The sequence below is a fragment of the Drosophila miranda genome, chromosome XL, assembly GCF_003369915.1.
Source record: "Drosophila miranda strain MSH22 chromosome XL, D.miranda_PacBio2.1, whole genome shotgun sequence".
Classification (NCBI taxonomy): domain Eukaryota; kingdom Metazoa; phylum Arthropoda; class Insecta; order Diptera; family Drosophilidae; genus Drosophila; species Drosophila miranda.
Window position 1 is genome coordinate 11,099,094 of NC_046673.1, and position 15,292 is coordinate 11,114,385.

General features: G+C 44.1%; 2 protein-coding genes across 7 annotated transcripts in view; one reads left to right on the forward strand and one right to left on the reverse strand.

The window, feature by feature from the left end:
• The window catches only part of LOC108164950 (inhibitory POU protein), a 32,264-nt gene that overhangs the window by 10,900 nt on the left and 6,072 nt on the right, over positions 1–15,292 (reverse strand). For 3 of the 5 annotated variants that reach the window (XM_033389141.1, XM_017300944.2, XM_017300942.2), the window contains 2 exons: positions 12,380–12,436; positions 11,703–11,879 (listed from right to left, as the gene is read on the reverse strand). In XM_033389141.1, coding sequence (XP_033245032.1) covers positions 11,703–11,879; positions 12,380–12,436 — 234 coding nt within the window. The remainder of the gene's footprint in view (positions 1–11,702; positions 11,880–12,379; positions 12,437–15,292) is intronic. The other 2 variants (XM_017300945.2, XM_033389146.1) reach the window with 1 other exon arrangement.
• On the forward strand, positions 8,643–9,500 carry LOC108164952. 2 transcript variants are annotated; one of them, XM_017300948.2, is made up of 2 exons: positions 8,643–8,751; positions 8,825–9,500. In XM_017300948.2, exon 2 carries the CDS (start codon positions 8,867–8,869, stop codon positions 9,449–9,451), a length of 585 nt encoding a protein of 194 aa, XP_017156437.1. In that variant the 5' UTR covers positions 8,643–8,751; positions 8,825–8,866; the 3' UTR covers positions 9,452–9,500. The 2 variants fall into 2 exon arrangements, with proteins under 2 accessions (XP_017156437.1, XP_017156438.1); XM_017300949.2 differs by having other exon boundaries at positions 8,660–8,751; positions 8,830–9,500.

The following is a 15,292-nucleotide window of genomic DNA, read 5'->3' on the forward strand; positions in this document are numbered from 1 at the left end:
CGCTGTGTTCTCCTTTCTGCACCGCAAACAAACAGCAGCAGCATCGTTTATTTTGGGGAAACAAAGGAGACCTCATTTCCTCGATTTGTTTAACCAGAGTACCGAAGGACAACAGCAACAAAGTTTTATAAATGGCTTGGCCTTTGTTGTTCGGCTGTTGCTGTTTGTTGAAATTAATTGGTGTTACACAAATGAGTAATTTTCAATGTACATAAATATTTGCACAAATTGCAATTTGCTGTTCAGCCGTTCGGCCGGCCAGGGGACACGTTCACGTTCCCCCCCTCCCAGTCCATCGGTGGTCCCAAGGATGCTAAAGGCAGAAGGCACACAGTCAGTCAGTCGAGCCGACAGGAGCAACTATTGTGTGTGTGTGTGTGTGTACGAGTATATCTGGGAGTATATATTTCAAGAGCTGTTCAAACACCAATTTTTATTGTCAAGCGTTAATAATTTGAACAATGAATAATATGAACGGTAAGCATCTGTTATTATTCCAAACAAATCAAAACAAGTGCACGCCCGGAACGAGGGCGCATCTCTACTGCTCTCCTGCCATCCTGCTATCCTGCTTTCCTGCTCTCATGCGGATGGAGGTCTTATAACCCCGTAACCGTTTGGGCGGGGCGCAGAAGTGCTCTTTCTAACCCTCCCATCCCTTCCCCGGCCGCACCGGCCACACACAAATCTTCATAAATTGCAACGGCCGGGGCGACAGTTTTGGGAATTGAGACAAAGTGCGAGAAGGACTCGTATCCTGCCGATCTGCTGGGATGGTGGTGCTGGGGAGCAGCAAAAGGGGTCGACAAATGGGAAAATGATACACTTTACTTATTTTCTACTGCATACACACACAGACACAATCGAGAAACAACAAATTGCCACATAAATGTGGGGTGGTTTGCCACGTAATAGATTTTATTTTACTTTTATATCCGCCAGACACGGGGTGAGTTCCTGGGCAGGCCCGGGTGTCGAGGGGTTTATGTCGTGGCCTTACTTACTTTTACTTTTTACCTTTAGCCGCTCTGATCGGCCAGAAATCAAAAGGGGGAGAGCACGAGCACCCGTGCGAGCGTACAGGGGAGCGAGATTCAGCAAGGGAGTTCCCAGGACCATCTACACTGCTCGAAATGGGGGTCGCTGTCGAACCGTTTCCAAACAGTATAAAAATCAACAATATATGACCGTTGAGGTACCTTTGAGTGTACGAATTTTTATAGCCATTGCAATAAATGAAACCCACAAGTTTCAATCCTTTAAAGTTTAACGATCCATCATCAGCGTTTTTATCGCTTCATTTCAATAACTATCGCGAACTGATGACTGATCAAGGGCAATACCATCAGTATTCATAATCGAATTGCATTGGAATGCCGATAAAAAATATTTTATAATGGCAAGAATAAAAGAGACCTTCGTTTTATTTACTGAAGATAGTATATATCATATATATCTGTTTTGGATCGGATTTCATGGGCATGAGATTTTTTTGTACTTTGCTAAAATTCGCATTAAGTTTGATGGGTCGAACGATCGAATGTTCAATACTTGAACTTCATTGAAATTTGCCTACCTCTTGAATTTCTTACTAGAATTCCTACTATAGCCGGACGCATTTATAACTGAACAAATGAGGCGTTTTGGGGACTTATACACTTCTCATAAAGTGTTTTTCTAACTTTTTATAGCTAGAAGTATAATTTGGTGACTCCTTTGAGTGTAAAGGCTTCGACAGGCGGCTCATAAAGTTGTTCAACCAACAACTTCCACACTCTCTCACACACACATAAGCACGCACACACACACACACTAATAAGTTTCAGGGTTAACGGCAACATATTGTTGGCTCATCATGCGTGCCAGTGGTAGTCAGCAGGACTGAAGCCTGGGCCCAAAATAATGAAGAAGAAGTGGCACGAAAGAAGGAAGGACGAAGAGGAGGAAGGAGGACACAACCAGAAACTACGGAGTTTACCCGCCTCCGGTAACCACCTGCCGCCAACCATCTACACCCTTCGTCCTCCCGTGCTCCTGTTTCAATTCTGGGGCTTTTTTATTTCTTTTTTTTCTCGTTTCAATGTTCCTCGTAATTTTTTACACATTGCGGTCCCGGCTTAACTGTGCTACCGGCTGTTTGGGCCTGCTCTACTGGGAGACATATCAATATAACCGGGACACAGACACGGACACACACACAGCACACACACACCATCCATCCCCACTCCCCTTGGTCTCACGTCACGCACACGGCTGTGGAACAAGTGCAGCCAGAAGGAGGATGGGGGAAAGTGGCAATCACACGGCTCGGCGCTGGGCTCTCGACCCTCCGATCCGGTGCGTCGCAAGTCTGTGCAATAAAAACAACAAAAAGTACAACGACACGCTGCACACACACACACAAGGACAGCAAGGACACGGGGGATTTCAAGCAGCGCGGGTGGGAGGGCGAGAAAAGTCTAGGGCCGGGGGGGACACGGTAATAGAAATTACATACAAAGTAGCGAACAAGCTTACTATCCAGCTCGGATTCAGAGTCGGGGATGGCACGGACTTCCACTTCCCCGCCACCACCAGCTTCACCTTCACCTTCACTTCCTCCTCCTTCTTTTTTTTTCGGCGGTGCGACATTAATATGTAGATGCATTAAGTACATTATCCGGGGTTACAACCTCCGGGATAACAGCCACAGCAACAGTAGCATCCAAAAATGTACCGGCAGAAACAAAGGTAAACGTCGCATGGCCGTGTGGCACAGTGGTCTGTGATCGATTGAATATTGCCTTCGAAGTACAGTGGAAGATGTCATGTGGAAGATGAAATTATCGTAGAATACAGGGGAAGAGCAAGAGGTTGGTGCCACTCTGTGGAAGATAGTATTCAACGGAATATTATCAGAATGAGGGCACTTAGGGATATTGTAGGGAGCTTGGAGACTTGTTCTGTAACTATATGTATGTATAATTTTAATCTTCTACTTTAACAGGTTATGTGAGAGAATCAAAGATTTCTATGGTTCCGTAGTTTCTGTAAAAATTAACCAAAACTTGAAATTAAATTTCAGCTGTTAAAATTTAAATAAATAACAATCGACCACAGTGGGCGAAAAAACTTTTGTAAAGCCCCATTTAATGCACAATTTCATACAAGGAAATCCCTTTATTTCTCCACAGATGACTCCGAGCCCATATTTACGGCCAATCCGAAATGTCTCAACCCACTGTGAATGGGCGTGTGCATGAGGCAGGATGTCTGGATGTCAGGATGGCAGGGGCGCAAACAAGAGGAGGAAAATATTATGATTTATTTTTATTATAGCGGGTAAAGTGGTCTTTACAAGCATCAAACAGGGGCATACCAATCGCCCACAGACGCGCCGAGTAAAAAGGCAGTTAGTTGGTTTAGCCATAGGTTGAGCAGAGAGTGCCGCAGGGGGGAGAGCGATGCGAGTGCCACTGCCACTGCCACTGCCACAGCGACTGCGAGTGTTTGTATCTGGTGGGAGTGGGAGGAGGGTGGTACAAGTTGTTAAATGGACGGGTGGATTTGCACTTGCCGTGCTGACTGTTATCTTCATTTTTGCTTTCAGTTATATTGCCTGGGAATTCCTGTGGGAGATGCACAGGATGGCAGGACCAGGACCAGCACCAGAAGCAGGAGCAGAGCTCGGATGGAACCCTCCTCATTTCGTAGCTAAAACAAATTGTGTGCCGGGCATGGGCATAAAAACAAGCGGATCAAACAGCACAGCACTCGAGGATTCAGGTGGGGTTGGACTCTTACATTCAAAAGGGACAGGACAGACAGACAGGAGCCGCAAATCGAAAAAGAGTGTTTCCCCGGATTTGCTCTCCGTTGTTTTGACCGTAGCTCAAGGTTCATTGAAATTGCATTAATGCTCCGTTTGGCTGATAGATGCTACCATGCCACCCCATGGCCCGTTGCCCATTGCCCATTGTTCTGTAATGGAAATCTGCGTGTATAATCCTCAGACCCTGCTGATAGAAGGGGCGGGATAAACTAGTTATGGCCATTAATACGATCAATTTAATGCTCACTTCGGTGTAAGTAAATAACAATCTTATTGTAAAACAAGAAGGAAGGAAAACAACAAGAAGCGGAGCTGTAAATACTCTTGCAAATTCATAATTTGGATGGCAGGCATTTCTATTCAAAGACTTTAAAAACTCTTTAGCCTTAGATTGTCATTCGATCTTGGCGATTTATGGAAGGATGTTTCCAAAGATTCAACCAAGAGTTTTGAAAGTGTTGGATTATCTTTCGTAGAAACAAATGCTTGATCAAGAATATACATGTATATGCTTACATCTTACTTTTTTGAAATTCTTCTTTTGTGCGCTTGCCAGCTTGGCAAGTGATGTCATAATACCCTTTGTAAGGGTATAAAAAGATAACATATTCGCTGAAAAGCCATTTGGCGAAACCCCTCCCCTGAAACTCCCCTGAAATGCTCATCCTCGTCACAGTTGTAACTGATAATTGTAAGGCTGGGTTGGGCTGGGCTGGGCTGTGCCACATCTACATCTACATATGTTGGAGAGACTCCTCCGTTCTGGGGTGGATTGTGGGTCAAGTGATGCGTTGATGTGCATTTTAAGCAGGTTAACCTGTTAACTGTCAACCCTTCTCCATTGGGTTGCTTCCTGGGGGTTTCTGTGGCAGGAAGGAGGTTCCAGTTAGTTAGAGTTCAGCCCGACTGAGCTGATTTGTCAGGTGCGTAAGTTGTGGACAGATGTGCCCAGGGCCAGGGCGAACTTTCTGGCCAGTGAACTTCTTCTATACTCTGCTAAGCGCCTTGTCGATTGTAATCTGCTATTTCGCCAATCAATTGGCGGGCGGTCTGTAGGAGCCGTAAGTCGATTACGGGCCAGAAGCAGTTTACACGAAGTGCAATATTAAAAATGAATGAGCGGAACTGCAGCGACAACGGATGATTGGCTTGGCGAAAGTGCAATTTGCTGTTGGATCGTTCCATTCTTGGGCTGTAATTGTGTAGCTCTATTAGGCGTCAGCCACGTTTCACGTTTCCATGTTCCACCTGGCGGATGAGTGATGACCATGTCTTGGTGCTGTCCCGTGCCGCCAGGCAGGCCCCTCGCATGGCGTCGTCTCGCTCGCTGTCTGCGTCTTCGATTGTCTCGCACATACTCGTAAAAAACACAGAGCCGCCTAAATAATTGATGAAGAAAAGGAAACTAAATAAATAAATGAACGAAATAAACGAAATAAACAACGGAACGAAGCGGAGCCGTGCGGAGCAACACCACACGAAACGGGCGTCGGCAAGAAAAGGAAATGAAAGTGGAGCCGGAATGGGGACAGTAAATTGTCACTGGATGACACAAAGCTTTCTGCACAAAGGGCCAGAGTCAAAATAATACAATGAAATGAAAAAAATAAAAAAATATACACACTATACGGACAGACATGGACAGGGAGATACTCATTGAGAGGAGAGGGCATGGCACGAGAATTGTTGAACTTTCACCTAAGCAACAGCAATAGCAACAGCAAAAGCAACAGAAACAACTCCGATTACGATGATGATAGCCAGCCTTGCCACCAAAAAAAGTTAATGCATTAATAATCATAATTTCTTCAATATTTGATGAGCTTATTGTGGTTCCCGCTTTTTATGCTTTGTTCTGTTATTGTTAGGCCAACATTAAATATGGTCACACATTTAATTATGTCAATCAGTCGGGTGTCCATAACCAGGCAATTGAGTAGATGACTGAATAAGAGCCCTTTCCAATGGGAAATGCAAAATACAAAATGGAAAAAGGTAAATTGGTTCAGAAATAGAATTGCCCAACCAATAGGGACAGGTCAATTGAGTCGATTATTTTTGGCCAGAAGTCTTCTATAATTTCTTTTAATAAGTGTGCTTATATTATTCTTTTATTATCCAAGAAAAATACAAAGTGTATACATTTTTTTTGTAAAGTTATTGCATTTCAATTGATACATAAATTTGGGAATGTTCATATGGCGTATGAGTGTGTGTTTGCAATACTACGATACAGTTTTTGCAAACTTTTACTTCCTAAACTTTAAGTGCAGTTTGTGCTAGTGGCTGGGAGTATCCACCTGATGGGTAAATTCATTTTTATGCCCTACTATCAGCTCCAAAAAAATGTCTAATCAAATCAAAGAAATTGGAAATGGGAAAATAAGGAGACCATTTCGAGACCAATAAATTACAATCTATTGTTTTAAATAACGGTTACTGCTAGTCGTTATTGCTGTCGTTCTTTAGCGTAAATTTTGAGAAGCTTCGCCCTCTTTGAAGGCCTTTCAAAACACACTAATTAGTCTTTGAAGGTTCCTTGCACATTTTTGAATGCCTAGAAACATTCCCGTACTCCCAGTGAGTACATCCATGGCGTTTTTGGGTCTCCGCCTGGTGTCCAACCCCAAGTTCGACACCCACTCACCCCGCCCCGAACCACCCTAGTTATCCGTAAGTTGTTTCTAATGTGCACATAAGACAAATATTTGCTGTTGCCGCCTGTCGCCGCTGGTGCAGAGCGGCCAGGGCAAAGGCAAACCCAATCCAAGCGAACAGGAAGTGAATTTCAGTCGCGTGTGGAGTGGCAGTCCTAAGTTAACGATATTTACAAAACAATATGCCGACCGCACAACGACAGGAAAAATCAAACAGGTGCACTAAATGAATTTCAATATGATAAACCACTTGTGGTTGCCCTCCAAGAGGGCGCGAGTCCCGCTCTGGACTCGAAACTGGAACTGCGACTGGGATTGGGACTGTATGTATCCCCTTAGGCGATTCGGATCGGTACGGCGGAAAAGCAGGGCGGTGCGGTGCGGTGCGGTGCGTGCATGGAAAATGATTTGAGGGAAATTGAGCCATATGTTGCAAATACTAATGGAAGGAACGGACTGGCCGTCCAGGGCAGGATATGGCTGGTCCCCGGTCTCGCCGGAAATATGTAAGTGTAATTTAAATTGAATTAAGTGTACTGTGTTGTATATTATTTTTTGGGGTTAGCGAGAGGGATGGTTCTGCGGCCAGGCTGGGGACTTATGGGTGGGGGGGTGGCAACAACCATAGATCGGAGCATAAGTTAGCGCTAGCCGAGTCCTCGGCCTTGGCCGAGCCACGAAAATCTGTGTGATAAATGCCTGCCAAGTGGCCAGCAGCAGCTCTGCCACCCTCATCCTCATCCTCAGCCAACCAACTATCCAGCTTATCCCCGCTCATCATCCTCATTCTCATCCGCATTCTACCCCTCCTCCGTGGTTGTCTTTGCTCATTTAGCACAGTTGGGATGAAATTGATAATGGATATTTTGGCTGCTGCCTCTAATTGTTACAAATGTACTTACAACCTGACAACAAACCAGCGCTCAACCCCCTGGCGATGGGCGATGGAGTTTTATGATGGATATGATTATTTTAATTAGCATTATATTTACTCTTATTTACCCTTTGCTTCCTTCGAGCCACTGTCTGTTTTTATTGCGATTGCCTCTCCACATAATTGGCTTTTCATATGCTCGCAAAAGCAAAAGCCAAGGCAAACGGAACGAGCAACAGAGAGCCCAAGCAGAAGGAGTACCAGAAGGATTGGGGCTGTTGCCTCGTAAATTAGTTTAATTTAATGAGTTTTGTAATGTTTGTACCGGCGCTGCATCGCTGGGGGTCTTCTGTCTTCTCTCATAACGATTATGACACATGTTACCAGACTTTCTGACAGCTACCCCCATCCCCTACCGTTCATTGGAGTGAAAGTTTTGCCTGAGAGGGGTTGAGCGGTTGAGGTGTTCTATGGGCTAGAGGTGGTGGATAGAGCTTCGCTGGGCTCACTTCTTGACATTGGGTTGAGGGAAGCTGCGGTTCAGATAGGTTTCCAATTCAAATAAGGACTAATCGGACCAATCGAATCACTGTTTCACCTGTCGATATAAATCTGATGCGATTTTCTATTAAATTAGATGTTTTTTCCGATGCAAAAAGACATTTCAGAACATATAAAGTAAGTAATATTTGAATTGTTTTATTATCTAATCATTTCTAGTAGATCTGCTGTTCTAAATATAAACACACTTATTCCTCTAATGGATATTAATACCGTCTAACAAACGTATCAAAGGAAGGGGCCCAGTGGCCTTCTTGCCAGGCAAAGACTTCTTTGAAGGGGCCACCAACCTGAAACCGATGACTCAGTGACAGCCAAAAGGTACTACCCAGCCATGGGAGTTCAAATACGGACTTGTAGGGGTCACAGAGGACCTTGTGAGAGAGCCAGACCAAGAAGATCGATAAAGATGTGAGTCCCAATGGCGTTCAAGACAGAAAGTAAATGGGGCAATTCAAAAAATTAAATTCTTTTGGCTAATTATGGGTTTTTTTTGTTTTTGCCGTAATTTCCACAAAGTACCCAAGATTGCTGGATTTAAGTTTGGCTGGAAGTCTGGTAAATACCTAGAGCAAATCGATGTCAGCCTCATAAAGTAAATTCTTGATCAGAATCAATAGTTGAGTCTGTATAGCCGTGCTTTAGATCTGAGTACTGGGTCAGGCTTCGAGACACTTGTGCGTGTCGAGCATTATGAAAAAAATGTCCTATTTTGGGTGTTGCTGGTAGGCCCTGATTTCAATCAATTTTTCCGATTTAGTTGTCAAGAGAAATCTGAACCAAAATAATATCACAACAGTTTTTACTGCCGAAACGAATACAACTACTCGTCTGAGGATAAAAAATATGTAAGTATAAAAATATTCTCGATTTTTTCAAAATATATACATAAATAGTTAAAAAAACAAAAAAACCCAATAGAGCAGTTGTTTAAATTAAAAGTACTTTTGGCACGAGACGAATATGTCCCCAGTTCCCAACCAGGAGGAAGGCTCGCAGTCCTTGCCAGAGGTTGACACCTTGGACCAGAAGGAGGAGCCTGACCAGGACTCGATGAAAGTAGTGGAACTAGGCGGCAAGCTCGGCCAAGAGGAACCTTTGGACTATGATGATACATCGGTTGAAGAGTTGGTCGAGAAGTGGAAGCAGCGCTCCGAGGAGCGCGACTGTCAGTATGCGTCCATCGGTTTGCAGTCCGAGAAGATACTTGCGGAGCTATGCTCCATTTCTGAGCAAATAAAGCTGATCCAAATGAGCTCCAACGAGGCGGCAGCTGATAATCAAGCAGACGGTGATCAACGCGACGGTAATCAAGGCGAAATCGATCAAGGCAATGGCGATCAAGAGAATACTGATCCACAAGATGACGAGAATAAAGAACATTCGAATCGAGCCGATGCTGATCAAGGTTATTACCAATGGGATGCCGATCAAGTCTTTGTCTACCAAGGGGATGCTGGTCAAGGGAACGCCGGACAAGGGGATTTTAATCAAGACGATGCTGATAAAGCCCCGTCGTCGGTGTCGCCGGCCTATTTTACCTTCTAGGCGCAGTTTACTTTGTTTATTTTTAATTAAATTTGAACTTTTTCGGCCAGCTCGTAGTTTGATTATTGTCAAAGTATATGCATCCAGGTGTGCTCTGCCAGGTCATTCCCAGGCCCTCCTCTTCGGTGTCAATATTTGATGTGAGATTTGAGCGTGTGCTACGGAGGCGGAGGCCACTGTCAGCCTTTTCAGCGGTCGGCACAATGTGCGAGGTCTCCCATCGCGGCGTTTGTGGTCGGCCTGGTGTCCCGATTCGAACCCAGTTCGTTTTAGGCTCTTTGATTAGTTCCCTTTGTGGCTTAAAGCTGGGGCAGCTATTTATTTGGACGCTGGTATTCCTGTTGAGTCATTGCTTGCAATTCGGGGGAGGTAGTCATAGGGGATGGCATGAATAGTTTTCAATGCACGACCTGGATCTTCCAAGACGACAGATTCCAAGTAAAGTGGATCCCAAAAAAGAAAACTAATTTGTTAATAATTTGTCTTCATCCAGAGATCGAATCGGGGGGTCTAACCAGGAGATGTCTGGGGGGTGGGGAGGGGGTGTGTGGATACGGTTTCGGTTTCAGTTTTGGGTTCATCTTTGGGCGTGGGTGATTGAGTGGCATTTGCTGGCGGCACCTGAGGCCTCGACATCGAAATCGAATGGCAACTCAACTCAGGTCTCGAATGCGTTGCCTGAAGAGTGTTTGCCGAAAATTAAGGACTGCACGAGTCGGCCACGCTGCACGCGCTGGCAATTGGGAATGGTTATGGGTTGTGTGCCTTTGGGGGGAGTTGGGAGTATGGAACCACATCCACAAAAAACCACCGGCGGCAATGGCGCGTGGACAGTGCGCCCTTTCGTCATGCTCGATTGTGCCGAAAACAAGTGGCAACTGCAACAACATGGGGCACAGGGACAGGCACAGGCACAGCGATGGAAACAGCAACAAGAACAAGAACTACTCGTGAAGCTAGATACCTCAACGGGGAGTCCAAATGGGAAACAGGTTGCTTGTGTAATTTGATTACAATCAACTTCTAATAGAGCACCAACCACCAGCACAGCGACACAGACATAATTCCTCTTGTGCCACTGTTCTCTGCCACTGTCTCACCCTCCCGTAGCACCTAGCCACCACCATCCATCCATCTATCCGTCCATCCATCCGTACGGGAACTTTCGGAACGCCCAGGACCAGACCACGTAGCCCGCCTCGAGTTGAAGTACAATACAATTAACGACACGAATCATGATGTGCTTACCTGGCAAACGACCGTCACGTGGCACGTTCCCAGAAGGCTTACACGTCACAATTTTAATTTTATTAAAGAAACATTTCAAATTAACCGCACACACATACTCGTACAATCGCATATGTATCTCTGTGTGTGTGTGTGTGTGTGTATGTATCTATAGGTCGACATGCGTGTGACCGCTGAAAACGGAAATTGAAGTTCTCGACTGTCCCAATGCGACAATCGGCCTCCACCTCCTCCGCCTCCGCCACCAATAAATATCCCGTGTACTCCCCAAACGTAGTTCGTCATCATGGAATGACTTTCATAATTTCCAGCCTTCTAGAAATTGGCTAATATCCCATATCCGATACACACGCACACAGATATGCACATACTCATACAATGGCTAAGCCTCACGAGAGTCAGGAGCCAGGAGCAAGGTGAGTGCAGCCAGCCATTAGAGTCCAACTTCCGGACAGGATTTGGCTCTTTAGTTACTTCGTATAGTAGCAAAATGGACAAACAGCAACAGAGCCAGAAAGCTGAGGTTTTTGATGGTGGCCGCATAGGGTAACGAAGGGTGCTGTTAACAAAATCCCCCCACAGTATGATAAGGTCTGCTAATTTGGATAATTAAACCGAAGACTAATACTACTACACACAAGTCTATCCCTCTGTCTGTCCCCCTAATGAATTTGTTGTGTTCATGATTTATATGCCCAAAAAATGATTTGAAATATGGGTATTTCTGAAACTGTATTTCTAATCCCAAGAGGGGTAGACTTTCAGCTGGGAGCTGTGATTCTTAAAAACATCCTTTGATCGTAATTCTCCCCTGGAGCTGACCTATATATGGAGATATCATATGCAAAGTATCGATGTATAATAATTGCTGCAATACTCCACTCATGCAATACATATTTAGAGAACTTTTAAGAGGGATGGTAATAATTACAAGGGACAAGAACTCTTTCTGGCGGTCTACAAATTGTTGGCTCTAGAAGTATAATCATGTCAGGGGACTCACCTGTAATGGACGTTGCGGGGGCCCACTCATTGTGTGGTGATGGTACATCACATCGTGCTTGATTTGGGAGGGCATTTGGCTATGTACATGCTGGGCTTGGTGTTTCTGGATATCGACGGCGGCCAGGGCCTCCGCTCTGCTGAGAATGCCATCGTTGATGCCCGCGAAGATATCACCCTGTGGAGAGAGAGAGGGAGAGAAAGAGAGAAAAGGAGCGGCAGGAGCCGAGCGATTAGAGCAATGCGATTAAATGAAATCGAACTAAAGGTCTATTCTATGATTATTACACAGACTAAGTACATCTAGGTCCAGGCAAGAACACATCAAAACAATATTGAGAATAAATCACCCGAATTCAAAACGAAAGGCATTGTTCGACATAAGATATACATACAAATAGTAGATAACATACATATGCACGTATATATATATTTATATGTAAAGAAGATATATGTACATACATAGGTAAATAAGTACATAACTAGATCGGAGTCGGCGATATCAAATGGGAGAGGACGAACGTGAATACGAGACATCAAATAGTATCAAAAACAGGATTTGGGAAAGGAAAAGCAATCAAGGCTGGTTTCTCATTTTAATAATGTTTCTATATACGAATAGTTTGTTTTTGATTTAGTTTTTGGTTGTATTTGGTATTTGTTGTGGTTGTAACTTACGTTCTGACGTGCTGACCACGAATTGCATAATAGGGAAGCATCTTCTAATAAACGACTCTGAAAAGACGAGACAAACATCGATAGTATGTGTATTGATTGGTAGACGGATTGATCGATGATCGATTGATAGCTATCGATGGGTACAGCAATGCACAATAGTATGCACTAGTATTCACAAGATTCACAAAGTTCTCCATATGGTTTCGAGTCCTACAGGTTGCCTCCACGATCAATCAATCCAACGGATTAATCATTTTTTCTTAAGCCAACTGGCCTTAAAGTGTGGCCACATTCGCACACAACCTGTCGCGTTTTTAAGGATTTAACCAGTTTTTGGTCTTATTGATTTTTACTACCCCGCACAGCTCCCCCAAAAACTCTCTCCCTCCCCGCTGCCCGGCTGGACCGAACTCGAACCGTTGGCTGGTTTCTAAATAAATAATATCAAAAGTTTTTGGTGCTTGTTTTGGTACAAAAACCTTCTTGTTCATCTTCATTTCGTCGCCGTCGGCGTTTTTATTATTCCAGTCATATCGATTTTATACATACGTATATATATGCTTAGATATATATACATGTCTCAGTACATATAAATATATATGCATTGGAGTGTGTACAAACTTCTTGTGTATACGAAACTCGCACGAATTTTTCAGTTAATCAATTATTTAGATGCGCACAAAACTTCAAAACGCCGCACGACGAAAACGAAAGACGTACTCGTAGTACCCGTTACAGTTACAGAGGCACGGGATCCACAGTAGCCCCGGAGGTGGGGGTGAGAGGTGAACGGTGTAGGGGGAGCTGCGGAGTAATAAGGTTTCGACGGGGAGTGAAGGGTGACGGTTGACGGGTGCCCAGGAGACAGAGCCCACATGGCCAAAAAGGCATCGCTCACGTTTGCCGCTCATTTCGAGCCGAAAGGCGTAATTCGATGGGGCCATAGCCATTAGCCAGGCTTCATCATCTCCTCTGTCTCTGTCTCTGTCTTTGTCTCTTTCTCCATCTCTATCTATATCCCAGTCTCTTTCTGGCCAAAGCAGAACCGCAATAGGCAAACGACGGCCATTGTAGAAATCAAAATGTTGTGCATTCTTAATGATGTCTTGGCCTCATACTCAACCCGTTCCATTCCCTTCTATCAACAGAGGACGAAGACGACCATGGCCGAGCCGATGAGCCCAGAGCCCGCATTGTCGCATAAACTCGGTCGGTGTGGCCATGGCTGTTTGTGGGCGTTGTGCAAATAATGTGACAGCGACAGTCTGTTGGCCCGGTCCGAACCCCTTTTTACATGGAGCGAACGGGGAGGCTTTGAGAAAGTTTACGTTTATGCGTGCATCCATTTCAGGTTCTTCGGAAATAGGAGGAGGCTTTTAGTCCATATTAAAGTTTTCTTATCCCTCAAATAGTGTGAAAGCTACCTTGGTTCCAGCATGAGGAAAATCTCTGTCTTACGAATATAGTGCCATTTTTTCACCCCAGAGAAGTGTCCATTGAAGAGATCTTTCAGATACAAAATAAGTTTATATCTGAGAAAACAAAACAAAAACCCATAACAATATTGAAATAAGGTTTATTTATTAAAACCCTGCATGAGTCCACAGGGCGCTATCCAGAGATTATAAAGTCAGCCACGCTGGAGACATATTCCAACTATTTTGGCTATAGAAAGGATCCGATGGTAATCATGTGTTAAATAAGATTTCGGAATTTTGTTGTGCGATGCAGAATACTTATTTTAAATCCGACAGATCCATCTTTCTTTGGTCTAAGATAGAGAATATTCGAAAATACTCCTTTAAATATATGTTTATTTTTAATAGCCAGATACGTTCCATCACTGAAATACCACCGAAAGATATGAATACCGTTTCAGGATTGATATATTTCCCCATTCAAGCCAGCATATCGCCTAGGAGAGCTTTCAATATAAAAGAAGCAAAATACTCTATCTGTGCTCTGTGCCTCAGTCTCAGTCCCTGTTTGTCTGGCAACAGTTTGTAATAAATTATAACAGTAAATTAATTTATAAATTAATATGCGCAGTCATTCATCAAATTATGCAACACCGGCTCGCACCCCAATACCCTCTCCTACCTCTATCTCTCCGTCTGTTTCGCTCTAGCCACGACCTAGGACATGCCGGAGCCTAGGCTCTGTCTTGACCTGCTCTCCGACATCACAAACGCATACAAGCACACACGAACCCACAAACAAACGTAGAGAAAGAGAGACATAGAGAGAGAGAGAGAGAGAGAGTGAGTGAGTGAGAGGTGAGAAGGTGACTGGTGGGGCAGGGAGCAGGGGACAGAGGGCGGTGTGTAGCCCGCAGTGCAGGTTGACACTTGCACATAAATTCTTTATTAGTGTGAAAAATTAATCAAGTGAACTGTTTTTTTTTTTGCCATCTCTTTCTCGTGAGGCAAACACGTGAGAACCGGCTTTTCTCTCCCTCTCTCTTTGTGGCAGTGGGTTTTTGTTTATATTATGTGTATTATTTGATTTTTTTTTTGTGTATCTTTGCTGGCATTTAATATTTATGATGTGTGTAAATAGATACGCATTGCTGCATGTTTAATTTTATCGATTTACGCTACCAAACACACACTTCCCAACACTGGAGCAATGCCAGCACCGAATGAATTTAACATTGAAACTGAAATCAAATGAATTGTAACTCTTTAAAGTGTTTTATTTGTGCGGCATGGAACGGGGAAACTGTTGCAGGAGATCCCTAAAGGTATGATATGAAATATAATGAAGTGGATGGGCTGAGGTATACTATTAAAGGTGGAATGTGATGAATGGAATGTATAGTACAATGCGTCCTGAAGGCATTACCCATTCATGTACTTAAACGATCCCATTTGTGTTGTCAAAAATATATTTTGCTATAAGTCTTTTATCACT